The sequence below is a fragment of the Sapajus apella genome, unplaced genomic scaffold (assembly GCF_009761245.1).
Source record: "Sapajus apella isolate SASKATOON/1434 unplaced genomic scaffold, GSC_monkey_1.0 scaffold8, whole genome shotgun sequence".
Classification (NCBI taxonomy): domain Eukaryota; kingdom Metazoa; phylum Chordata; class Mammalia; order Primates; family Cebidae; genus Sapajus; species Sapajus apella.
The window spans coordinates 6,551,927-6,577,679 of NW_022436948.1; the positions used below are offsets into that span (position 1 = coordinate 6,551,927).

At 43.7% G+C, this 25,753-nt stretch overlaps 1 protein-coding gene and 1 pseudogene across 1 annotated transcript; both read left to right on the forward strand.

The window, feature by feature from the left end:
• The first annotated feature begins 695 nt into the window (after positions 1–695).
• Positions 696–3,834, forward strand: LOC116551040 (torsin-1A-interacting protein 1-like). The gene is given in 4 exon segments (XM_032277239.1): positions 696–887; positions 1,013–1,433; positions 1,436–1,587; positions 3,148–3,834. Coding segments are annotated over 4 exon segments (1,452 nt in total).
• Positions 3,835–7,262: 3,428 nt separating this feature from the next.
• Positions 7,263–25,753, forward strand: part of LOC116551041 — a 30,853-nt pseudogene continuing 12,362 nt past the window's right edge.

A 25,753-nucleotide genomic window follows, 5' to 3' on the forward strand; every position in this document is an offset into this window, starting at 1 on the left:
CCAGGATCACTCAGCAGCATGCTTCTTGTCAGCTTCCTGCAAAGGGGAGAAATCAGGTGTCAACCAGAAGCTTTTAAGTGAGAATATGAGGGCCTCCTACTTTCATCCACCAGAATGCTGCAGCTTTCAAAGCACTTTCTAGACACTCAATGTCACGCAAGCTTCCAATAATCCCACCGGCCGGGATGGGAGAGAGGCGTTATTACTGCACAGATGAAATTGAGGTTCGCTGGTGACTGAGCTCCTCTTGTCAACTCACTGTCCCATGTCCACAGTGGAGATGCAGGAAAGGGGTTTTAAACTTCGACGGGCACCTGGTAAACCCTCAGTCCATGTTAGCACTGGTCATTTGGTAGTGACTCAGGAGCTCATCACTAGGAAGTGGGGGGCTGGGAACCGGGACCCAGACCTCTAAGTTCCCCCCGGAACCTCTTGCTCACTCTGCTATTTGAGGGTCTAGCCCAGAAGCATTTTTGGATCTCCAAAACAAAGTAAAAAGTGCTAGCTGTGCTTGGTGAATTGATAACACTGATGTGAGGGCTCTGTTTTCCATGATTTATCATGATTGGCTTTATTGAGTAAAGCCTGGGAAAAAGAATTAGATGTCAATTTAGAAAACCCCGGAAGTGAGAGAAAGCACGTACTACCTTCAGCCTAGGCAGCAGAGGCAGCCGCGACCCCAGGAAGCCGAGGAGATGACGACACGAAGGGCTACCTGCCTTCAGCAGCAGCACTCACAGCAGCCTCCGCCACAGCCGTCTCCCACAACAACCAGGAGTGGCCTGTGGGACTCTCATTCCTCGGAAGATGATAAACCATCTTCCCAAAGTGATTTCAGCCAAACCGTCTCAAAGAACACTGTCAGGGGCACACAAGAGGCTCCAGTGGTGAGTGAAGATCTTGTCATCCACTTATGTCAGCCCCGGCTTATGAAGCCCAAGAATCTGATTCAACATACAAAACAAATGGAAATATGAAAATGAATGAATTAGAAGCCACCAGTGTCCAATAGAAGGTCAGTTTCTCTGAAGAAGAAACTGAAGAAGATGATCAAGACGGCTCTCACAGCAGGGCCACTGCGGCTAGGGCCAGATCCAGGTATTCTGATGAATCCGGAGATCAAACCAGCAGATCATCTAGTCAATATACAGAATCATTCTGGCAGTCATCATAAAGTCAAAACTTCACAGCTCATGATAAGCAACCTTCAGTGCTGAGCTCAGGATATCATAAAACTCCTCAGAAGTGGACCCAACAAACTTCAAGAATAAGGACGGGGATGCAAAATGACAGCATTCAGAAATCAGAGCTTGGAAACCAGTCACCATCACCCTCCAGGCGCCAAGTGACTGGACAACCTCAAAATGCATCTTTTACCAAGAGGAACTGGTGGTGGCTACGTCCTCTGACAGATGCTGTCACCTCTGGGAGTTTTTGTTCTTCAGTACTGCTGAGGTAGAAACCACTGCTGTTCAAGAGGTCCAGAACCAGATAAATCAACTTAAGAATAAATACCAAGGTCAAGATGAGAAGCTGTGGAAAAGGAGCCAAATATTCTGGAAAAAATATCTTTTTTTTTTTTTGTTTGTTTGTTTTTTGAGACAGAGCGAGACTCTGTCTCCCAGAGGCTGGGAGTGCAGTGGCGCGATCTCGGCTCACTACAACCTCCGCCTCCCCGGTTCAAGCAATTCTCTGCCTCAACCTCCCAAGCAGCTGGGATTACAGGCACACGCCACCACGCCTGGCTAATTTTTGTATTTTTAGTAGAAACGGGGTTTCGCCATCTTGGCCAGGCTGGTCTTGAGCTCCTGACTTCGTAATCCATCCACCTCAGCCTCTCAGAGTGCTGGGATTCCAGGCACCCACCACCATGCCTGGCTAACTTTTTGTATTTTTAGTAGAGATGGGGTTTCACCATGTTGTCCAGGCTGGTCTCAAACTCCTGACCTCAGGTGATCCATCCGCCTCAGCCTCCCAAAGTGCTGGGATTACAGGCATGAGCCACCACACCCAGCCGCCACTCCCCCTTTTCATCATGAATAGTATGACTCTACAGAGAAGGGGAAGAATTAGGCATACAGAGCTTCCCACTTTACCCTGAAGTGAGTGAGAAGCTGGCAGTATTTAGTGTAGATGTATTTCAAAGAAGGAAATCCATAAAGCCATAATTAGCCCCTGAGCTGGAAGCCAGATGAAATTCCTTTAAAAGGGAGATAAGGAACTAATCACTCTACTTTCATCTGAGGCAGAACACCAAGAAATGGGGTGAAGAGAAATAAGAAAAATTAATTAAAGGCAAAGTAAAAATGGAAAAGGGAGGTCAATGGAAAAAAGAGTGAGATCTTCCTTTTAGGGCCAGGAAAAGCCTGCAGCCCATTTTCCAAATTTCTTCCTCTTCTACAACTCAACAACATGACTTAGAAAGTCTTGCATCGTTTGTGCATTTTAGGGCAGCCTTCATGGAAGTCAGTACACTGGCTGTTCAAAATGCATTTAGAATAAAAACAAAAACCACTAAGCAGAGTCTAGGATTTCATGCATGACAACTTGGGGAGACCCTGTCCGCACAATGTTATAATGCAGGCCTTCTCAGAGCCTTTACTGTGAGTTGAGAATGGATGTGCAAGAGGAGCGTCGGGAATTCAATATTTTCCTAGCATCTGGAAATGAAACCCATTTTTCAAAGATCATGTTGTAGAACTAGAGTTTCAAGAGCTCTGCTTTGGGTAATGGTGTTCTAAAATAAATAAATCCAAGGGAAATAAATCAATAAATGTGTGATACGTGTTATTTCTGCCGTTACCTGATACTCATTTGACAACATGAAATTTAAGTCCATGAACACAGACGACGGGAAGCTTGTTGAGCCTTTGGAACCTGAGAAGTGAAAGTCTTTGCAGAACCTTGAGTTTCTGACATCTGTGGAGTCAGACCACACCGTCACCAGAGCCCAGACGGCAGAAAATGACAACTCTGCTAGGAAAGAAATGTGAGTGTTTTAAGAAAAGCCAACTCTTCGTGACACGCTTTCCAGGCACAGATCCCTCTCTCCCTGAAGCAGGCTACCGCAGCACATCGTGCTTTGCCACAACCTCCCCCCAGAAGCAGCTGGGGAAGGACTGAGTTTGCCATATGCCTTGTCTAAAGAAAAGAGGAAAGCAGGAAGCTCTAAATGTCCTTGCTCAGATGAGACCCAGCCGCTGTACCGTGGACTGGCACAGGCTGACAGAATGCACAAGCCACCGCTGGCATCCACAGAAGGAGGCGTGGGCAGGCTTCTCCAGGCCACACTCCTCCTGGGCACCCCTCCGAGCTGGGCAACGCTTGGGCCATGGCTCTGCCTCTCCCGGCAGTTCCCAGATGCTCACCAAGGCTTACAAGGCTGACGAGGGCAGGGAAAGGGGTGAAAAGCAGAGAAGGCAGGCAGATGCCTCGGGGGCCTTTCCGCCGGCTTCCCCACCAGCCCGCTGGACCTTCTGTGACTGCTTTTCTGGGTGCAGGGTCACCATCCACCCGGCACTCCAATCAGAAGCTGCAGGTCTCCCCTCTCACTCGCTCCCAAATTGCAGTCACTTCTCCCTAAGCATGTCTTTTGGGTCCAGCTTCTCCATTTGGGTCCAGCCTCTTCTTCTCACCCCAGGCCTCACCATTTCTGGCAGGCGCTTTGCAGCCCCCCCATACCTGGTCTCCCTCCTGAGCTCCACATTAGAAGAATTTGATCTATTTCAATCAAGTCCTCTCTTGAAAACCGTGATTATGCCTGGCAAGAGCCATGCACACAAGAAAGCCCATTCACGGTCTGCCCCCGAGCTGCCCACCCAGCCTTACTGCTGACTGGGTGCTGCACAGCCCCTCCCACCAGCCATGCTGACCGTCCACCATTTGTGACACAGAACTCTAGTATTATTTGTTTCTGTCCTACCCACACTTCCTTTCCCCAGGCTCTAGGAAACTCCTGTTCAGCCATCAAAACCCACCTCCCATGCGCCCTTCTCTCTCTCCCCTGCCCCTAGGCATGTCTGTCCCCCTTCTGCAGCAGCACACAGCTCGATGCACTGTGGGGGTGGCTGTCCCTTGCCCTGCATGCTGCTCATCTCAACTGGGGGAGAGGATCCAATGTGATTTGCTTTTATGTTCACGAACTTCGCGTGGTGCTACCACGTAAGTGTTAAGTCGTCCACGAGTGGATGCTGAAGGCCTCCCGGCCTGCTCACTCCTCTAGGAGCTGACCTTCTGCATCAGACTGGCTGAGGAGGGAGAAAAGAGCAAGAAGCAGCTCTTCTTTTTGTTCTCTAGTTTCTCTCCCCCATCGCTGAATACAACCAACATCAGTCATTCAGGTTAAATTATGGAAGAGCCATATTGAAACTAGAGTGATATTTGCAGAAGGAGTCGCACATTACGCTGTGTGCTGAGACACAACACAGGTCTGTCTCATGAGTGGGCAGTGTCTAAGGCTGCAGCATGGCCTGGGACAGCAGCCTCCGGCCACAATGAAGCTCCAGGAGTGGGAGAGGGGTAGTTTGGAGTGGGGCGGGGGTAGTTCAGAGGGGGGAGGCTTGATCCATATTTGGACGTTGGTATTTTTGTTGACTTCGCCACTTACTTTAATCCTGGGTCACAATAAGCGGACTTTGGGGAATGATCCTCTGAATGATTATTTCTTGCTTATCCACTGAATTACACTTAAAATTTCAACCATACATCCTCATTGGGAGCCTCATGCAAACAAGTCAGGATCCCGCATATTATCCAAGTTCTACCTACGGAACTATAAACAGGACATGTTCATGTATTCCTATTGATGATTGACAATAATTCCACTGTCAACCATGAAAGAACTCCCTTGTGTAAGAAAGTGCAGTGCCGTGCAGTTAGTGAATAAAGTTCTGGAATAAATCAAACCATTAGAGTTAAATCAATATATTTAGAAAATCTAGGAAACCCAATAAATGGGAAGGTAGAACTTTGCAGTGGACTCAGGGGTCTGTCACAGACAGAGACGGTAAAGTAATTCACCCAGGCCTCGAAATAGGAGCAGCAACGAACATTTTCCACATCAAAGGTTTTAATCTTAGAAAAGGGATCACAAAAAAGACACATCATTAATCTTATTTTATAGAATTAGAAAATTGTTTAAGTGATTAACGCCTAGATCTTCCAATCTCTAAACGGAGCCCTATAAATTTTAGACATCTATTTTTTTAGTGATAATAATAGCTGTTCTGAAATGTTCAGCTTCCCATTGGAAAAAAAAAAAAAAGAAAAGAAAAAGTTGCTATTCAATAATTTACTCAGCCCAATTCTTCCTTGTAGAGTTCTACAGGACGAGCCATCATTTTCACAGTTTTCGTGCCTGACCTGTCTCCAGAGCTCTTGAAACCTTCGGAAGCAAGAATGCTTTTATCTGCTGTCCTCCAGCATCACCCTCAGGTTACCTGACCCCACTAAATCGAAAATGAGGGTAAAAATCTCTGCTGCAAATTCCTCCTGGCTTTGCCATCTTGGCCGGTCATTCCACCAAACCGATTGTGCATTGCAGACGAAAGTCGTAAAACTGAAAAGAAAGTGGTAGTTGCAAACTGATTTCCTCGTTGATCTCTTTGTTCAACCTGCATCTACAGGGAGTTACTGTGTCCCGAGCAGTGCTGGATGCTGAGGTACAGAGTGCATCCTGGAGGTCCTTAAGGAAGAAGCAGTCCCAGCCTGTAAAAGGCTCCCAGCAGAAAGAAGAGAAATGTGTGAATCATGACTCAAAAGAGCATGGGGAAAGATGTCACCGCAGCTAGGGGGGGAATCTCCTCCTAGCTTTCCCAGCCAGGCTGCTTCACCTCTGGCTAGCAAGGTCAACTGCGCACAGAGGTAACCGCTGGGGCAAGCAGCTGGAAACCTCAGCCTCTTTCCCGGCACACTCCAGGAGCCTCCATTTCCTGGCTGTTGTCCACATGCTGAGGCTTCTATCCATCCCACCGCCCCTGCTGCACAGGAAATGCTTCCTGCCTCTTCTCTGGCATTGAGGCCCTGACTCTTCCATCCAGCTTCCAGCTCAGCCCGACTTAATTTACTCTCTGTGTCTCTGTTCATCACTGGTGACTCTTCAGCCTTGGGGCTACCCCGTGCCAGCTCAAGGCCCTGCTGAGCCAGCCTGGCCCCCACCTGCACCATGGAGATGGGGACTTGGTCACAGCGATTAAAGTAGACAGTGGGGGTCAGAGAGGCCAGGAATGGAAGGGAACTTAAAGCCACAGGCAAGTAGGTTCATTTGCTTGGGCTGCCATAAGACCCACGGACTGGGCAGTTTCACTAACAGGCATTTATCTGCCCACAGTTCTGGAGGTTAGAAGTCTGCGATCGAGGGGTCAGCAGGGTGGATTTCTTCTGAGGCCTCTGTTAAACGGTAAACTGAGGTACCATAAAAGTTTAGAGTTTATTTGTAAAAACATCAATCCAAACAGCTCCAAGCCAGAAGTGGTTGGATACTCTACTGAGCAAACACAAAGCCAGTTAGGCCTCCTAAGAGATTTAGATCTTGCCTGATTTGCAAACATAAGCAAAACTTAGCTTGAGCTATTTTTTGTAAATGCCTATATTTTTTTAAAAAGCCTAGCCAATTAGCAGCTTGGCTAATGATTAACTTATATTAGTAGGGACTTTCCAGCAGGAAAGACTGAATAAAACAGCTATGCAATTATAATCCATCAAACATTTTCTTTGCTTTACTTCCGCGTGCACCCTAGGTTTGTCATCAAGATTTTTTTCCCCATTTATTTATTTTATTGCATTTTAGGTTTTGGGGTACATGTGAAGAGCATGCAAAATTGTTGCATAGGTACACACGTGGCAGTGTGATTTGCTGCCTTCCTCCCCATCACCTACATCTGGCATTTCTCCCCTTGCTATCTCTCCCCAGCTCCCTACCCCTCACCGTCCCTCCCCTATTTCTCCCCAACTGACCCCAGTGTGTAGTGCTCCCCTCCCTGTGTCCATGTGTTCTCCTTGTTCAACACCCGCCTATGGGTGAGAACATGCGGTGTTTGATCTTCTGCTCTTCTGTCAGTTTGCTGAGAATGATGGTTTCCAGGTTCATCCATGTCCCTGTCATCAAGATTAAACGTCATGACGAATGTGAAAAAAGCCCTTTGGAAACAATGTGTGTAAATGTTATCGCAGTCACTTTATAAAAAGAAGTTCGAGGAGAAAAAGGAAAGCAGCACTCTATTATGGCCCAGGCAAATCATGGCTGAACCAAACACAACCCCACGATGAGCATTCCCGGTGCCCCACATCTTCCCGCAGACGGCAGATGGTCCACGGTGCAGAAGACTCGTGTGTGCATACACATGAGGCTGCCCTGACAGAGAGACCAGGCTAATCCTGCTTCCTGGTGATTATGGCTTCCTTGTCCCCAGGAGGTCTTAGTTTAATTAACTTAGCAGATGTTTATGAGGCAGTGAATATGTGTAGCCTAGGAGGTCCAGGACAGAATGAAAGGCCCTGGGTCTGATTTAGGCAGCCCTGTATACCTAGCACCTATGACACGTCTGTGTGGCACAACATAGCCTCCCAATAAATACCTGATTGACAGACTATCAGGCACTGGGCTAGGGACAAGCGTCAGAGTGCAGCAAAAGGCGACCATTGCGTAGATGCTAACCACTCAGCACGTGCACTATGTTGAGATGGAAGCAAAATTCTTCAAGCACAGAGAAGAACGTAATTCATTCTGCTGTGTCATCAGGGGCAGGGCAGTGTTGCTCAGGGATGGCCGTGAAAGCTGGGCCTTCCAGGACAGGTGAGATTTTAACTTAGTGGCAAGCTAGAGAACAGGTGTTCCCCACAGCAGCATCAGCACGCAAGAAGGCATGCAAATAAGGACGTGTAGGGGCAATGTTTCCCATGGCTGCCAGAATAAACTGCTACTTGTATAGTTTAAAACAAGACAAGTGTATTATCTTACACTTCCCGGGGGAGGTCAGAAATCTCACAGGCTCTGCTGGCTTCTGCGCTTCATCTCTCAAGGCCAAAATCAAGGTGTCAACAGGGCTGAGCTCTGGGAGAGAATCCACATCCAGGCTCATTGGGGTTGCTGGCAGAATCCAGCTGTGTGGGTTTGTGGGAATGAAGTCCTTGTTTCCTTGCTGGCTGGGGTTGCCTTCAGCATCTGGAGGCCACCTGCCCTCCCTGGCTCATGGTCCATCTCATCCTGACAGCCAGCACCCGTGGAAAGAGCCCCTCTTGCACTGCGACTCTCTCCCACCTCTTCCACTCTCTATGGCCTGTCTGCCTCCCTCTGTTGTCTTTAAGAGTGCATGTGAGTACACTGGACCCACATGAATCAGCCAGGATATTCTCCCCGTTTTAAGATCTGCATCCTTAATTCTACCTGCAAAGCCCCTTTTGCCATGTAATGTGCCATATTCACAGGTGTCAGGGATCAGAGGGCAGGTATCTTGGGGGGCCATTATTCTGCCAACCACACAGGGCCTGATATGGTCTGGCTCTTTGTCCCCACCCAAATCTCATCTTTAATTGTAATCCAAATTGTAACCCCCATGTGTTGGGGGTGGGACCTCATGGGAGGTAATTGAATCATGGGGCGGTTACCCTCATGTTGTTCTTGTGATAAGTGAGTTCTCACAAGAGCTGAAGGTTTTGTAAGGAGCTTCCCCCTTTTACTAAGGACTCTCCTTCCTGCAGCCGTGTGAAGAAGGACAAGTTTGCTTCCACTTCCGCAATGATTCTAAGTTTCTCGAGGCCTCCCTAGCCCTGTGGAACTGTGAGTCAGTTTAACCTCTTTCCTTTATTAATTACCTAGTCTCAAGTTTTTCTTCGTAGCAGCACGAAAATGGACTAATACGGGGCCCATGTACTAGAAGACAGAGGACATAGAGTGGAAAGTGATATGGGAAGAGAAGGAGCCCAGGGCTATAATGTGAATGCTATTTTTATTATTATTATTATTGAGACAGAGTCTCGTTCTGCCACCAAGGCTGGAGTGCAGTGGTGAGATCTAGGCTTACTGCAATCTCCATGTCCCAGGTTCAAGCGATTCTCCTGCCTCAGCCTCCCAAATAGCTAGGACTACAGGCATGTACCACCTCGCTGGCTAGTTTTTTGTATTTTTAGTAGAGACAGGGTTTTATCATGTTGGCCAGGCTAGTCTTGAACTCCCAGCCTCAAGAGATTCTCCCAACTCAGCCTCCCAAAGTGCTGGGATTACAGGTGTGCGCCACTGCACCTGGCCACACAAGGTGAAGATTTTTGAATGACTTTCTGAAGAATTAGAATATGATCGTGCAGCCACTGAGAAAAACCCCAAAAGACTTAAAGTCAGGACATGGCAGGCTCTACATTTTACAAGAAAACACAAGTAAAGGATGGAGTCAAGATGTCTTTGGCCTGGTGTTACCTTTCACTGAGCAAAATTATTAGGTCAGAGAAGCCAGGCTGGCTCCCCTCTGTCGATGGTCCAAAGGAGACTGTCTTAGCCTCTTAGTCTGGGTGAGCTGCCATAACAAGATGGAGGATTCAGGAAGTATGAACAGGACCCAAATCCTAAGCCTTCACACCCCAATTGTCTCTGGTCATGGTTGACATTAAAATACATCAGCTCACTGATGGAAAAGAGAGAAAAATCTTATTTCATTTCTTTAATGATTACTTCTTGCCTTCCTTTTGCTCTTGCTTTATTTCCCTGTGTGGCAATTTGTGGCTATTGAATCTTAAAGGAAAAAGAAAACACAATTCTTATTGAGAACGCAGGTATGCTGGGTATATAATAGTTAGAAATCTTGGTGGAAAATTAGAGGAAATAAAATCTTCCCACTTACAGCAGCATTTGCCAAGTCATTATCAAAATGGATGTTGTGCTTTATCTCAGCTGGCTCTAACCAGCTGCAGTATGAGCATCTGGGACCTGGGATGTCAGAACCCACTGGACTTCATGGAAGACAATTTCCTGAACGATGAGCAATGGGAATTATTTTGACAGTCTGCATATAGACCCATGGAATCATTTCATCCTGTCTAGAAGACAAAAGTCAATGCTTAATTAGCATAATCACTGTGAAATTCTCCATTCCAGCAGTTAAAACCCCCAGAATTTTCTATTCAGCAAACTAGTTGTATTACCCAGAGTCCTCCAGAGAAACGGAAAAAATAGGATGTGAAGGGAATGAGAGAGACAAATTTTAAGGATTGACTCACACAATTTTGGGGGCTGGCAAGTCCAAAATCTGCAGAGCTGGCCATCAAGTATAGAGACCCAGGGAAAGTTTGCATTGAAAGGCAGTCTGGGCCAGGCATGCTGGCTCATGCCTGTAATTCCAGCACTTTGGAAGGCTAAGCTGGGAAGATCACTTGAGCTCAGGAGTTTGACACCAGCCTGGGTAACATAGCAAGACCCTATCTCTACAAAAATAAAAATAAAAACTAGCTGGGCATGGCGGCACATGCCTATAATCCCAGCTACTCAGGAGGCTGACATGGGAGGATTGCTTGAGCCCAAGAGGTTGAGGCTCCAGTGAGCCATGAACACACCACTGCACTCCAGCCTAGGTGACAGAGCAAGACCCTGTCTCAAGAAAAAAATAAAAATAAAAATAAAAAAAGCAATCTGGCAGCAGAATTTCTTCTTGCACAGGGGAGGTCAGTATTTCGGCCTTGACTGGAGGAGACCCACCCACATCATGGAGTTTTCTTAACTCAAAATCTGTTGACCTAAATGTTAATGATATATAAAAACTGTCTTTATATTGTTGGAGCAAAGAATGGCCTAGCCAAGTGGACACATAAAGTTAATCATTACACCACTCAATAAATTTCTTCACTGGCATATATTGCTTTCTCTGTCAAAATGATAAAGATAACTTTGTGTTATTTAGCACTGGTGGTCTTTGTTTTATTCTTAGACGGTCTGGTGAGTCCACTGAGATTGCCCAGCTGGGACATGTAAAGCAGAAAAGCACAGCTCCTGGAGCCCTTAAGAGCTGAGCTTGGTCTTCCAACTTTCCTGCAGCCTGGGTGCCTTGCAGAGGCAGCTGAGCACAGAGTGCTCATGGACTTCTCACTGAAACTACAATTTGCTGCGTTGAAGCTAAGCTGTCCAAATACCATACATAGCTCGTGCCTTGTTGTGTGACTCTGATCAGCAGTCTCCTGTGAGACTCTGTTTTATTATTTTTTAATTTTGTATTCTCATTGATTATTGAGGAACAGGTGGTGTTTGTTTGGTTACATGAGTAAGTTCTTCAGTGGTGATTTGTGAGATTTTGGCGCGCCCATCACCCGAGCAGCATACACTGCACCCACTCTAGAGTTTTGTCTTTTGAGGTTCCAGTCTTAGTTTGTTTTTGGTTTGTCTGTGATATGTCAGAAGATGGACAATGGCCACCTTTCTGAGGACTTAATCTGCAGAAGGAAACTCTTCTATGTACCTGGTGTGCTCAGCCTAGGATGGCTGAGCTTGAAACTGTTAATGCCACCTGCACCGCTCCTTAGGAAACTATGTCAATTCTGCTGGATAAACAGTGAAATGAAGACAGAAATAAAGATGTTCTTCGAAACCCACGAGAATGAAGACACAACATACTAGAATCTCTGGGACACATTTAAAGCAGTCTCTAGAGGAAAATATACAGCAATAAGTGCCCACATGAGAAGCAAGGAGAGATCAAAAATTGACACCCTATCATCAAAATTGAAAGAGCTAGAGGAGCAAGATAAAAAAAACTCAAAGTCTAGCAGAAGACAAGAAATAGCTAAGATCAGAGCAGAACTGAAGGAGATAGAGACACAAAAAGCCCTTCAAAAAATCAGTAAATCCAGGAGCTGGTTTTTTGAAAAGATCAACAAAATAGACCACTAGCCAGATTAATAAAAAAGAAAAGAGAGAATTACCAAATTGATGCAATAAAAAATGATAAAGGGGATATCACCACAGATTCCACAGAAATTCAAACCATCATCAGAGATTATTACAAACAACTCTATGCACATAAACTAGTAAACCTGGAAGAAATGGATAAACTCCTGGACACTTGCCTCTTCCCAAGCCTAAACCAGGAAGAAGTCGAAACCCTGAACAGATCCATAACAAGGTCTGAAGTTGAGGCAGCAATTAAGAGCTTACCACCCAAAAAAAGCCCAGGTCCAGAAGAGTTCACAGCCGAATTCTACCAGACATACAAAGAGGAACTGGTACCATTCCTTCCGAAACTATTCCAAACAATACAAAAAGAGGGAATTCTTCCCAAATAATTTTATGAGACCAACATCATCCTGATTCCAAAACCCGGCAGAGACTCAACAAGAAAAGAAAACTTCAGGCCAATATCCATGATGAACATAGATGCAAAAATCTTCAATAAAATACTGACAAGCCGATTGCAACAGCACATCAAAAAGCTTATCCACCATGATCAAGTCGGCTTCATCCTGGGGATGCAAGGCTGGTTCAACATATGCAAGTCTATAAATGTAATTCACCACATAAACAGAACCAAAGACAAAAACCACATGATTATCTCAATTGATGCAGAGAAGGCCTTTGACAAAATTCAACAGCCCTTTATGCTAAAAACCCTCAATAAGCTAGGTGTTGATGGAACATATCTCAAAATAATAAAAGCTATTTACAACAAACCAATAGCCAATATCATACTGAATGGACAAAAACTGGAAGCATTGCCCTTGAAATCTGGCAGTAGACAAGGATGCCCTCTCTCACCACTCCTATTCAATATAGTACTAGAAGATCTAGCCAGAGCAATCAGGCAAGAAAAAGAAATAAAGGGCATTCAAATAGGAAAGGAGGAAGTCAAATTGTCTCTATTTGCAGACAACATGATTGTATATCTAGAAGACCCCATTGTCTCAGCCCAAAAGCTCCTGAAACTGATAAGCAACTTCAGCAAAGTCTCAGGATACAAAATCAATGTGCAAAAATCACATGCATTCCTATACACCAATAACAGACTTAAAGAGAGCCAAATCAAGAACGAACTTCCACTCACAATTGCCACAAAGAGAATAAAATACCTAGGAATACAACTAACAAGGAATGTAAAGGACCTCTTCAAGGAGAACTACAGGCCACTGCTCAACAAAATAAGAGGGGACACAACCAGATGGAGAAACATTCCATGTTCATGGTTAGGAAGAATCAATATCGTGAAAATGGCCATACTGCCCAAAGTAATTTACAGATTCAACGATATCCCCATCAAGCTACCAATGACCTTCTTCACAGAACTGGAAAAAACCACCTTAAACTTCATATGGAACCAAAAGAGAGCCTGCATAGCCAAGTCAATTCTAAGCAAGAAGAACAAAGCGGGAGGCATCACACTACCGGACTTCAAACTATACTACAAGGCTACAGTAACCAAAACAGCATGGTACTGGTACCAAAACAGATATAGACCAAAGGAACAGAACAGAGGTCTCGGAGGCAACACAACGTATCTACAACCATCTGATCTTTGACAAACCAGACAAAAACAAGCAATGGGGAAAGGATTCCCTGTTTAATAAATGGTGTTGGGAAAACTGGCTAGCCATGTGCAGAAAGAAGAAACTAGACCCCTTCCTGACACCTTACACTAAAATTAACTCCAGATGGATTAAAGACTTAAACATAAGACCTAACACCATAAAAACCCTAGAAGAAAATCTAGGCAAAACCATTCAGGACATAGGCGTAGGCAAAGACTTCATGACCAAAACACCAAAAGCATTGACAACAAAAGCCAAAATAGACAAATGGGACCTAAAAACTCCACAGCTTCTGCACGGCAAAAGAGACAGTCATTAGAGTGAATCGGCAACCAACAGATTGGGAAAAAATTTTTGCAGTTTACCCATCTGACAAAGGGCTGATATCCAGAATTTACAAAGAACTAAAACAGATTTACAAGAAAAAAAAACAAACAAGCCCATTCAAAAGTGGGCAAAGGATATGAACAGATACTTTACAAAAGAAGACATACATGAGGCCAACAAACATATGAAAAAATGCTCATCATCACTGGTCATCAGAGAAATGCAAATCAAAACTACATTGAGATACCATCTCACGCCAGTTAGAATGGTGATCATTAAAAAATCTGGAGACAACAGATGCTGGAGAGGATGTGGAGAAATAGGAACACTTTTACACTGTTGGTGGGAGTGTAAATTAGTTCAACCATTGTGGAAGACAGTGTGGTGATTCCTCAAGGACCTAGAAATAGAAATTCCATTTGACCCAGCAATCCCATTACTGGGTATATATCCAAAGGATTATAAATCGTTCTACTATAAGGACACATGAACACGAATGTTCATTGCAGCACTGTTTACAATAGCAAAGACCTGGAACCAACCCAAATGCCCATCGATGATAGACTAGACAAGGAAAACGTGGCACATATACACCATGGAATATTATGCAGCCATCAAAAACGATGAGTTTGTGTCCTTTGTAGGGACATGGATGAACCGGGAAACCATCATTCTCAGCAAACTGACAGAAGAGCAGAAGAACAAACACCGCATGTTCTCACTCATAGGCGGGTGTTGAACAATGAGAACACATGGACACAGGGAGGGGAGCACTACACACTGGGGTCAGTTGCGGGGAAATAGGGGAGGGACGGTGGGGGGTGGGGAGCTGGGGAGAGCTAGCAAGGGGAGAGATGCCAGATGTAGGTGATGGGGAGGAAGGTAGCAAATCACACTGCCACATGTGTACCTATGCAACAATCTTGCATGTTCTTCACATGTACCCCAAAACCTAAAATGCAATAAAATAAATAAATGGGAAAAAAAAAAGAAGAAACTATGTCAATTCTCCATTGGCCATTACCTACAAATTCTAGATTTATCTAGTTCCAATAGGTAGAGTTAACACTAAATGGAAAAATAATACATCAAATTACAAAGTTTCTTGTAATAAAAGCTTTATACAGACTCGTAAGCACTTATATAAATTTTAAACAGAAAAAAAGGAAAAAAATGAACTCCTAATGCTTCAAATGTTTTGATTCTTTTAAGTAAGACATTCTTGTTGAGACTGATGTTCTGAAAGCAAAAAGTAAGATTTAGCTAGAGTTGGTTTAAAAGCCTTGGCTAATCGTATTTGGGTCATAAGAAGGGACACAGCTGAATCACCACTGCTAGCAATTTAAAGAGAGAGACCTATACACACATATCCATATAGACAGAAATTCCTCAAACAATTAAACAATGTTTAATCATGATGAATCTGTCTGGGTGTGGTGGCTCATGCCTGTAATCTCAGCACTTTGGGAGGCCAAGGTGGGTGGATCACCTGAAGGTCAGGAGTTCGAGACCAGCCTGGCCAAAACGGTGAAACCGCGTCTCTACTTAAAATATAAAAACTTAGCCAGGTGTGGTGGCAAGCACCTGTAATCCTAGCTACTTGGGAGGCTGAGGCAGGAGAATCGCTTGAACCCAGGAGGCGGAGGTTGCAGTGAGCCAAGATCACGCCATTGCACTCCAACCTCAGCAACGAGAATGAAACTTCATCTCAAAAAAAAAAAAAAAAAGATGAATCATTCTAAATTAGACCATTTTGAGGCCAGATATGGTGGCTCACACCTGTGATCCCAGCACTTTGGAAGGCCAAGGAGGAAGGATCACCTGAGGTCAGGAGTTCAATGCCAGATTAGGCAATATAGTGAGAACTTGTCTCTACAAAAAATTAGCCAGGCAAGGTGGCATTTGCCTGTAGTCGCAGCTACTCAGGATGCTGGGATAGGAGAATCTGTCAAGCACAGGAGTGCAAGGCTGCAGTGAGTAGTAATCACACCACTGTACTCCAGCCTGGGCAATACAACAAGACTCTATCTCAAAAAAAATTAGGCCACTTTGATAATCTGCCTGTTCTTCGATTTAATGATAGTATAAAAATAATAGTAGTATAATAGTCTAATTTATGTACGTTTGATTTACTACCTCATAGAAAGCTTAATCTGAACTTTTTAATCTCCTATATTAATTTTCCCTGGTCTTAAACTAACATGGCTGTTACACATTTTTTTTTTTTTTTTTTTTTTTTTTGAGATGGAGTTTCACTCATGTTACCCAGGCTGGAGTGCAATGGCGTGATCTCGGCTCACCGCAACCTCCGCCTCCTGGGTTCAGGCAATTCTCCTGCCTCAGCCTCCTGAGTAGCTGGGATTACAGGCACGCGCCACCATGCCCAGCTGATTTTTTGTAGTTTAGTAGAGACGGGGTTTCACCATGTTGACCAGGATGGTCTCGATCTCTTGACCTTGTGATCCACCCGCCTCAGCCTCCCAAAGTGCTGGGATTACAGGCTTGAGCCACCGCACCCGGCCTACACATTTTAAGATTACAAAAATGTGTTCAACTGAATTGAATTTGGGCCAGGCGTGCCAGCTCATGCCTGTTATCCCAACACTTTGGGAGGCCAAAGCAGGAGGATCACTTGAACCCAGGAGTTTGAGACCAGCCTGGGCAATAGAGTAAGACCTCATCTCTACAGGGGAAAATAATCAAAAAAATTAACTGTGTAGTGCTCATGCCCATGGTCCCATCTACTCAGGGGGCTGAGGTGGGAGGATCGCTTGAGCCCAGGAGGTCAAGGCTACAGTGGGCCGTGATTGCACCTGTGCACTCTAGCCTGAGCAACAGCACGAGACTCTTGTCTCAAAAAAACAAATCATAAACTGATTTTGAATAAATGATATTTCTATACGAGGGATTAATTCTTATAACTGTTTTCCAGAGTGTCTGCATCATTTTATACATTCCGACAGTAACACGAGTGACCCCTTGTCCCCATGTCATTGTAGGCATTTGGTGGTAGTGTTTTATTTTGGCCATTGTGATAGGCGTGTTGTGATAGCCCACTGTGAATTTCCAGAAAGGTAATGAGCACCTTTTCATGTGTTTATTACCATCTGTATGTCCACTTCATGAAATGTCTCTTTATGTCATTGGTCCAGCTCTAATTCCATTGCTTATATTGTTACTGTTGTGTTTTGAAAGTTCTTTATATAAATATGTGTATGTATGTACACATAAATAACATATTAGGATTTTAACTTTATGTACACCAGTTATTTGGCAGATATGTGGCTTTAAAATATTATCTCCCTGTGTGTAGCGTCTCTTTTCATCCTCTTAATAGGGTCTTTCACTGAGGAAAAGTTTTTAATTTGGACAAAGTCCAGTTTATCAATATTTCCATTTATGGATTCTACCTTTGGTGTCAAGTCCAAGAATACTCTGCCTAGCTCTGGATTTCAAAGATTTTCTCCTGTGTTTCTTTCTAAATGTTTTATAGTTTTAAATTTTACATTTAAAGCCACAATCCATTTTGAGTTAATTTTTAAATAAAGTGTAAGTCTTAAACCAAGCCTTACTTTTATGCCTATGGATGTCTAATTACTTAACTAAACTGTTTACCTAAATGACAATCTTTCATTCATTGAATTACGTGTGCACCTTTGTCAAAAATCAATAAGCCATGGTGCATATGTGCCACATTTTCTTGTACATATACGCCATGGGATACTATGCAGCCGTAAAAAAGAATGACATCATGTTTGCAGGAACATGGATGGAGCTGGAGGCCATTATTCTTAGCAAACTAACACAGGGGCAGAAAACCAGATACTGCATGTTCTCACTTATAAGTGGGAGCTAAATGATGAGAACGCATGGACACATAGAGGGGCCTTTCAGAGAGTGGAGGTTGGGAGAAGGAGATCAGGAAAAACAACTGATCAGCACTAGGCTTAATACCTGGGTGACAATATAATCCATACTACAAAACTCCATAACACAAGTGTACTTAGATAACAAACCTGCACTTGTACCCCTGAACTTAAAAGTTAAAAAATATCAATAGGCCATACTTGCGTGGGTCTATTTCTGGGTTATCTATTCTATTCCCATTGATCTATGTGTCTACTCCTCCCCTAATAACATACTATCTTGATTACTATAGCTATAAAATAAATCTTGAAATTGGATAGAGTGGCTCTTCCTATTCTTTTTTTTTTTTTTTTCTGACACGGGGTCTCACTCTGTCACCCAGACTGGAGTACAGTGGCATGATCTCAGCTCACTACAGCCTCAACCTCCCAGGCTCAGCTGGGACTACAGGCACACGTCACTGTGCCCAGCTAAGTTTTGTATTTTTTGTAGAGACAAGGTTTCACCATATTTGTCAGGCTGGTCTCGAACTCCTGGATTCATGTAATCCACCCTTCTCTGCCTCCCAAAGTGCTGGGATTACAGCTGTGAGCCAATTGTTTTGGCTATTAGAGTTCCTTTGCCTTTCCGAATAAACTTTAGAATAGTCGATATTTTCTTTCTATTTGTTTTTGGCTTAATTTATTTGTTTAGTTTCTTAAGGTGGAAGCTTAGATTATTGATTTGTGCTACTATAAGAAAGTACCATAGACTGGATGCCTTGTAAAAACAGAAATTTATTCCTCACAGTTCTGGAGGCTGGAAGTCTGATACCATGGTGCTAGCGTGGTCAGGTTCTGCTAAAATCAAGACAGCAGCAGGGCGACCTTCCTTTCTGGACGCTTTCCGGGAGAATTCGTTTTCTTGCCATTTCTGGCTTCTGGAGGCCACCTCATGCTCCTCCATCTTCAAAGCCAGCAACAGCCAGTTGAGTCCTCCCTACATTGTCACCCTCTCTGGTCCTTCTGCCTCCCTCTTTCACCTTTAAGGACCCTCATGATTCTAATTGGCCTACCTGGATAATCCAAGATCACCTCCCTAATTTAATGTTAATTGATTACCAAACCGATTGTCATCTGCAGTTTCAATCTCCCTTTCCATGTGACCTAACACAGTCACAGTTTCCAGGGATGAAGACGTGGATCTTTGCAGGGCCCTTATTCTGCTAGCACACCCATGTGATAGAACACCTCGTTTCTGAACACTCTTGAGCTGCCCTGTGATTAGCTACAAAGTTACCTACAGATGGAGAATTTGCCCTTTAAGTTTGGCTTTACTAAGATCAAAGGTTACCCCCTGCATTGCCAACGCCATATAATAAATGACAAAACCAGCGTAGCCAGAACATCCCGACTGCTCTCTACGGGCCCCTCGCAGGACTGCCCCACGTCTACCCACACGCATTTCCAATAGATGTCATTCACACACTTTTCCAGGGACTCCCACCTGCTGGTGGTGTAGGCATCTGTTCACAGCTCTCGGCCTAGACCTTGTCCCCCTGGCCGGGATACTAAGTGTCCAGCAGGGGCAGCAGCATCAAATACCTCTCCCACCTCCTCCTAAGAGGTAGGTAACTGTCCCTAGCCCCACCTGCCCACCTTGCATTTATGTCATCATTTAAAAAGCATCAGTAAAAAAAGGAACAGCTTATTGCTAAGTCAGCTTTCAAAATCAACTTCAGGCCGGGCGTGGTGGCTCAAGCCTGTAATCCCAGCACTTTGGGAGGCCGAGGCGGGTGGATCACGAGGTCAAGAGATCGAGACCATCCTGGTCAACATGGTGAAACCCCGTCTCTACTAAAAATACAAAAAATTAGCTGGGCATGGTGGTGCGTGCCTGTAATCCCAGCTACTCAGGAGGCTGAGGCAGGAGAATTGCCTGAACCCGGGAGGCGGAGGTTGCAGTGAGCCGAGATCGCGCCATTGCACTTCTGCCTGGGTAACAAGAGTGAAACTCTGTCTCAAAAAAAAAAAAAAAAATCAACTCCACGTTAAAGAAAGCACAGACACTCAGTGAGGCAGGACGTAGACGCAGCAGGCAGCAGCTCAGACTGCACTGGCAAAACTAGGCCACGCAGAGCCCATTTCTGCTCAGATTGTCTCACTTCCTGGACAGCCTTCAAGCTACACGGCTCTGTTCTGATTCACATCCATTCATCCAACCTACTTCCCTAGGACATAGGCCTTCAGGCCGCCCTCTGCTGAGCCTGCTGTCCTTCCAGATCCCCCAAGAGCCAGTTCCAGAGCCTGTACTCTCACCAGTGTCCCTACAGCTAGGGTCCTGCCAGGCCAAGAAACCAGCTTGAGCTGTCCTTCCCCTTGGCAATGTCTGGGAATCCCACCTGCTTGGTCCCAGGACTGACATCCATGGCAGTGCTTGGCCAGACACACAGCAGGTCAAATGTTTCCAGGGAAAAAAAAAAAGAGTTACAGAAAAGCAAACTGCACTCCTCCCTTGACAAAGTGCAGGAAGTATTGCACCATATCTACTGAGACAACATGTAGATTTGTCAAGAACAGAGAGGAGATAATAAAATGAATACTTGTAAAGTGGGAGGAGCCCTATAAAATGAATCGAAAGACAATTCTCTTCTGTTCACAAGTTCATAACCTTGGGCAAGCCCCTCTGACAGCCTCGGACCTAAGGGTTATGTGCAGGTTCACTGAGAAACAGGCCTGGCACACAGTGGCCCTTAGACAGTGCTGGATGAATGAATGAATGAATGAATGAATGAGTACAGGATAGGCTGAAATCCAGAGCACAAGATGTGAAGCCATAGGTAGAGATGTATTTTGATCCTTCATCGCTAACTCAAATCTTAAGATCAGTCACGGCATATAGGGTTAAAAGGGAAAAGGGCAGTTTTCTAGTCCATTCTCACGTTGGTATAAATAAATACCAAGACTGGGTAATTTATAAAGAAAAGAGGCTTAATTGGCTCACAGCTCCCTGTCTGTACAGGAAGCTTGACAGCTTCTGGGGACGCCTCAGGAAACTTTCAGTCACAGCAGAAGGAGAGCAAGAAGCAGGCACACATTTTACATGACCAGAGCAGGGGGAAGAGAGAGAAGGGGGAGCTACCACACACTTGTGAATAACCAGGTCTTACAAGAACTCACCACTGCCACAACCAAGGGCGATGGCTCCAAACCATTCATGAGACAATTGTAACTGCCCAATGGGGTCACCTTGCCCGCTGCCTAGACAGAGCCAATTTATCAAGACGGGGCAGAGTAACTCGGAGCCGGCTGCAGTGGTGAAAGAGTAATTCACTCAGAGCCAGCTGTGCGGGAGACCAGAGTTTTATTACTACTTAAATCAGCCTCCCTGAGCATTCAGGAATCAGAGCTTTTAAAGATAATTTGTCGGGTAGGGGCTTGGGAAGCCGGGAGTGCAGATTCGATTGGTCAGGCTGGAGATGGATTCACAGCGGATCAAAGTTAGGCTTTCTTGATGTCTTCTTTTCCTGGGTGCGATGGCAGATCTGGTTGGGCCAGATTACAGGTCTGGGTGGTGTCAGCTGATCCATCGAGTGCAGGGTCTGCAAAATATCTCAAGCACTGATCTTAACGTTTTCCAATAGTGGTGTTATCCCCAGGAGTAGTTTGGGGAGGTCCAGACTCTTAGAGCCAGAGGCTGCGTAACTCTTAAATTGTAATTTCTAATCTTGCAGCTAATATGTTAGTCCTGCAAAGGCAGACTGGTAGACAAAAAGAGGGTCTTTTTGGAAAAGGGACATTACCAATTTTGTTTCAGAATCAAACCATTAACTGAATTCCACCCCAAAGTGAGTTCAGCCTATGCCCAGGAATGCACAAGCACAGCTTAAGGGTTAGAAGCAAAGTAGAGTCAGTTAGGTCTGATCTCTTTCACCGTCACAATTTCCTCAGTTATAATTTTCCAAAGACAGTTTCAAAACCCCCCCCATGATCCAATCACCTCCCACCAGGACCCACCTCCAACATTGGAGATTACAACTGAACACGAGATTTGGTTGGGGACACAAATCCAAGCCATATCACATAGAGCATCTGGCACCTCTCAGGAAGGCAGCAGAAGTAGAGACATGCCCTTCTGACAGCAGGGCCAGAGCCATGTGGAAAGCAGCCCTTACGGTACAAGTGCACTGGGGTTTTTGTGGGTCTTGGGTGAAAAGCCAAGTTCGGAGATTCTTACGTATTAGTAAAAAGACTGCCTGCTTTTTTTCTCCTTACATTAAAAAAAGAGGTCCTGGATCCCTTCACATAGTAACATCTGCTGCCTGAGAAGATAAACACTGGCAAAAGACCACCTAGATTTTAAAAGAATTTGCACCTTCTATTTCACAAGGGCCTTTCCACATTTGCACAAGAATAGAGCACAGCGATTCTTTATCCAGGATACTCCCTCGGTTGAGGGCACACTGAGATTTCAGAGCTGCTTTTCAGAGCTTTCTGCTCCTCATTGGTTTGGAAATTCCAGTAAAGTGGAGAAATATCCTAGACTTTGAGTCAGACACTTGACTTTGAAGTAATTTTCTGGCTCACAAAAGCTGTATGATTGTGAGCAAGTTATATAAACTCTCTGAGTAGTTTATTTATCTGTAAACAGGGAATAATACTAATTCCCTTACAGGCTTACTGTGAAGATTGACTCCAATCACATATGCAAAACACCAGGCATAGACTAGGCACTCAATGAAGGTTGGCGTCCTTCCTCTCAACATGAAGGTCACATGTAAATTCACACCCAAAAATAAAATCCCAGGAAAAGAAAATCAATACAACTCTGAATACTTATACCAAAATAATTATTAGATAAATCAACTTTCCTCCATTCCCATTTTTCCCTAGATTAGTTTGGAAATTATTTTCTTTCTATCCTTTTGCTAGTTTTCTTTAAAAATTAGACCAGGCAGGCCAGGCACGGTGGCTCAAGTCTGTAATCCCAGCACTTTGGGAGGCTGAGGCGGGCGGATCACGAGGTCAAGAGATCGAGACCATCCTGGCCAACATGGTGAAACCCTATCTCTACTAAAAATACAAAAAAAATTAGCTGGGCGTGGTGGTGTGTGCTTGTAGTCCCAGCTACCCAGGAGGCTGAGGCAGGAGAATTGCTTGAACCTGGGACGCAGAGGTTGCAGTGAGCCGAGATCGCCACTGCACTCCAGCCTGGTGCCTGGTGACACAGCGAGACTCTGTCTCAAAAAAAAAAAAAATTAGACTAGGCATACGTGACTTACAAAATCCATAGTTAGTACAATCTCTCTCAGCCTCCTGTGCAATGCAAAAACATCACAATGTGGACTCCAGTCACCCTTTCCCAGGTCACATGGCATTGTGTCCTGCATTGCATTTGATCTCATTTATTGCCCATAACTGGTCTTCATTGTTTTATTTTATTTCATTTTATTTTATTTTATATAGTCTGTGTTTCATTTTATTTTATTTTTAGTAATCTTTTTCATTGAGGGTCTACTACTTTCCATTTATTTTGCACTCACTCTTCAATGATTGCTAGCTGGCTCTAGAATTCTAGATTGATAGTAATTTCTCTCAGATATTTGAAAATGGTCTTGTTTGGCATAATAGTTGTAAACACAGGCTCCATGCTCAGAATCCCTGGGATCCCATCCTGACTTTGCCAATTAGGAGATACCCAACCTTAGCAAATAACTCAAAGTCTCTGTGCCTCAGTTTTCTTGTTGGAAACATAAGAATAATATCTTATAGGTTACTGTAAAAATTAAATGAGATAATAAATGTAAAGCATTTAGAACACAACGATTCCTTAAATAAGGTTGGCTATTATTTTTATTATTACTTTATTGTCTTCTGACTTTTATTGCTTCTGTTGGGAAGTCTGACAGTGTCAAATATCCTATGTTCTCTTGCATTTAACATGACTTTGCTCCCAGTTACTTTTAGCTAGGAAGTTTGTTTTGGTGTTTTGTGGTTTCGTTGCTAGGTGTCTAGATGCTAATTTCTTTTTTTTAATTTGTGCTGCTTAGGTCTTATTAGGAAATCAAACCTAAGGTTTCATTTCCTTCATGGAAATTAGAAAATAATCAGCCATTATTTCTTTGAGTATTGCCTCTATTTCTTCTATTATCTCTCTCTGGAAATTCTGTTACACAACTGTTGGAATCTCTCATTCTCTCTCTCTCTCTCTCTCTCTCTCTCTCTCACACACACACACACACACACACACACACACACACACACCTTCTACGTAATTTCTTCACATCTAATTTTTATTTCATTTATTTGGCTCTTTGCTCCATTTAGGTTTTAATTTCAATAGATTTCTTCATTTATAGAAGTTCTATTTGATTCTTTTGCAATTCTTCTGGTCTGTTCTTTTTTTGCATCTTTTTTTTTCTTTTTTCATTCTTTCTGTCCTTAATTATTTTAAAATAAGTATTTTGTAGTGTAAACAACTATTCTTTCATCTGAGTTTCTTTTTTTTTTGAGAAAAAAAGAAAGAGAAAGAAAAAAAGAGAGAAAGAAAGAAAAAAAAAAGAATGAAAGAAAGAAAGAGGAAGAGAAAGAGGGAGAGAGAACAGGAGTCTTGCTTTATTGCCCAGGCTAGAATACAGTCTAAAAATGAGTATTGAAAACCTCTTTTATGCCGATAATTGTGCTTAACAATGGAAACAGGAAGGAATAAGGGAGGAAAATAACAAACAAGCAGCCAGCCAATATTTGGTTGGGAAATGCTATGCAATTTCTGAGGAGTGATTTACTTCCAATTATGTAGTCATTTTTAGAGTAGGTATGATGTGGTACTGATAAGAATGTATGTTTTATGGATTTGGTGTGGAAAGTCCTATGCAAAATCTGTGAAATGCTATACAATTACTGAGGAGTGATTTATTTCCAGTTATATAGTCACTTTTAGGGTAGGTGTGATGTGGTACTGATAAGAATGTATGTTTTGTGGATTTGGGGTGGAGAGTTCTATAAATGTTTATTAAGTTTTCTTGTTCCAGGTCTGAGTTCATGTCCTGGATATCCTTGTTAATTTTCTGTCTCGTTGATCTGTCTAATATTAACAATGTGATGTTAAAGTCTCCCACTATTGTTGTGTGGGAGTCTAAGTCTCTTTATAAGTCATTAAGAACTTGCCTCATATATCTGGGTGCTTCTGTATTGGGTGTGTATATATTTAGGATCGTTAGCTCTCTTGGTTGCATTTATCCTTTTACCATTATGTAATGTCCTTCTTTGCCTCTTTTGATCTTTGTTGCTATAAAGTCTATTTTATCAGAGGTGAGAATTGCAACTCCTGCTTTTTATTTATTTATTTATTTATTTTGCTCTCCATTTGGTTGGTAAATCTTCCTCCATCCCTTGGTTTTGAGTGTTTGTGTATCCTTGCATGTGAGATGGGTCTGGATGCAGCATACCAATGGGTTTTGGCTTTTTATCCAATTTGCCTGTCTGTGACTTTTGATCGGGGCATTTAATCTATTTAAATTTAGGATTAATAATAATATATGTGAGTCTAATACTGCCATTTGATGCTAGCTGGCTGTTTTGCCCATTAGTTGATGTAGATTCTTCATTATGTCGATGCTCTTTACCTTTTGGTATATTTTTGGAATGGCTGATACTGGTTGTTTCTTTCTATGTGTAGTGCTTCTTTCAGAAGCTCTTGTAAAGCAGGCCTGGTGGTGATGAAATCTCTGAGTCTTGCTTATTCACAAAAGATTTTATTTTTCCTTCACTTATGAAGCTTAGTTTGGCTGGATATGAAATTCTGGGTTGAAAGTTCTTTTCTTTAAGGATGTTGAATATTGGCCCCCCACTCTCTTCTGGCTTGTAGGGTTTCTGCTGAAATATCTGCTGTGAGTCTGATAGGTTTCCCTTTATGGGTAACCTGACCTTTCTCTCTGGCTGCCCTTAGCATTTTCTCCTTCATTTCAACCCTGGTGAATCTGACAATTATGTGCCTTGGGGTTGCTCTTCTTGAGGAGTATCTCTGTGGTGTTCTCTGTATTACCTGGAGTTGAATATTGTCCTGCCTTGCTAGGTTGGGAAAGTTT